This window comes from Meleagris gallopavo (assembly GCF_000146605.3).
Source record: "Meleagris gallopavo isolate NT-WF06-2002-E0010 breed Aviagen turkey brand Nicholas breeding stock chromosome 15 unlocalized genomic scaffold, Turkey_5.1 Chr15_random_7180001948642, whole genome shotgun sequence".
Classification (NCBI taxonomy): Eukaryota; Metazoa; Chordata; class Aves; order Galliformes; family Phasianidae; genus Meleagris; species Meleagris gallopavo.
Genome location: NW_011098556.1, coordinates 1 through 1,255, shown reverse-complemented (window position 1 = coordinate 1,255; position 1,255 = coordinate 1). Strand labels below are relative to the sequence as shown.

General features: G+C 66.1%; 1 protein-coding gene across 1 annotated transcript; it reads left to right on the top strand.

The window, feature by feature from the left end:
• Positions 1-4: 4 nt before the first annotated feature.
• On the top strand, positions 5-1,249 carry LOC104915508 (protocadherin alpha-5-like; the record flags this gene model as incomplete). Its single annotated transcript, XM_010726417.1, has 1 exon — positions 5-1,249. A coding segment is annotated over one exon (1,245 nt), but the record flags the coding sequence as incomplete, so codon positions are not given.
• Between the last annotated feature and the right edge of the window lie 6 nt (positions 1,250-1,255).

Here is a 1,255-nt window from a genome sequence, read left to right as displayed (position 1 = left end):
GAGCGGGGCGCTGGTGGTGAGCTCGCGACTGGACCGGGAGGAGCTGTGCGGGAAGAGCGCGCCGTGCGCCCTGCGCCTGGAGGTGCTGCTGGACCGGCCGCTGCGCGTCTTCCACGTGGAGGTGGAGGTCACCGACATCAACGACAATGCGCCGCGCTTCCCCGCCGCCTCCAAAAACATCAGCATCGCGGAATCTTCTCTGCCCGGGTCGCGTTTCCCTCTGGAGGGCGCGTCGGATGCAGATATCGGATCGAATGCGCAGCTCTCGTATACACTGAGCCCGTCCGAGCATTTCGCTCTGGAATTACAAAGAGCAAATGATCGGAATATTATACCTGATCTTGTATTGAAGAGACCTTTGGACCGCGAGTCGCTGTCGGAGCACCGGCTGGTGGTGACGGCGAGTGACGGGGGCAGGCCGGCGCTGACGGGCACGGTGCAGCTGGTGATCTCGGTGCTGGATGCGAACGACAACGCGCCGCAGTTCAACCAGTCGGTGTATAAAGTGCAGCTGCCGGAGGACGCGGCGGAGGGGACGCTGGTGGCGCGAGTGGCAGCCACGGACCCGGACGAGGGAATTAATAGCGAAGTGACCTACAGCGCCACCAGCTTCATTCCACTCAGTGGAAAAGATCTAATTGCTGTCCATCCAGAGACAGGGGAGATCAGACTCACGGGTACCTTAGATTTCGAAGAAGTAAGTACGTTCGATTTTCGCCTTGAAGCAAGAGATAAAGGTTTTTCTCCGTTGTCGGGGCACTGCAGCGTGGAGCTGGAGGTGCTGGACGTGAACGACAACGCGCCCGAGGTGTGGGTGACGTCGCTGTCGGTGCCGGTGCCCGAGGACGCGGCGCTGGGGACGGTGGTGGCGCTGCTGAGCGTGTCGGACCGGGACTCGGGGCCGAACGGTCGGGTGCGGTGCGCGGTGCGGCCGCCGTCGCCGTTCGGGCTGGTGGCGACGTTCGCGGGCTCGTACTCGCTGGTGCTGCGGGAGGCGCTGGACCGGGAGCGGGTGTCGGAGTACGAGGTGGAGGTGCGGGCGGAGGACGGCGGGGCGCCGCCGCTGCGCGCCAGCCGCGGGCTGCGGGTGCCGGTGTCGGACGTGAACGACAACGCGCCGGCGTTCGCGCAGGCCGTGTACACGGTGCTGGCGCGGGAGAACAACGCGGCGGGCGCGGAGCTGGCGCGGCTGTGGGCGCGAGACCCGGACGAGGCGGGCAACGGGCGCGTGAGCTACTCGGTGTGGGAGGGCGGC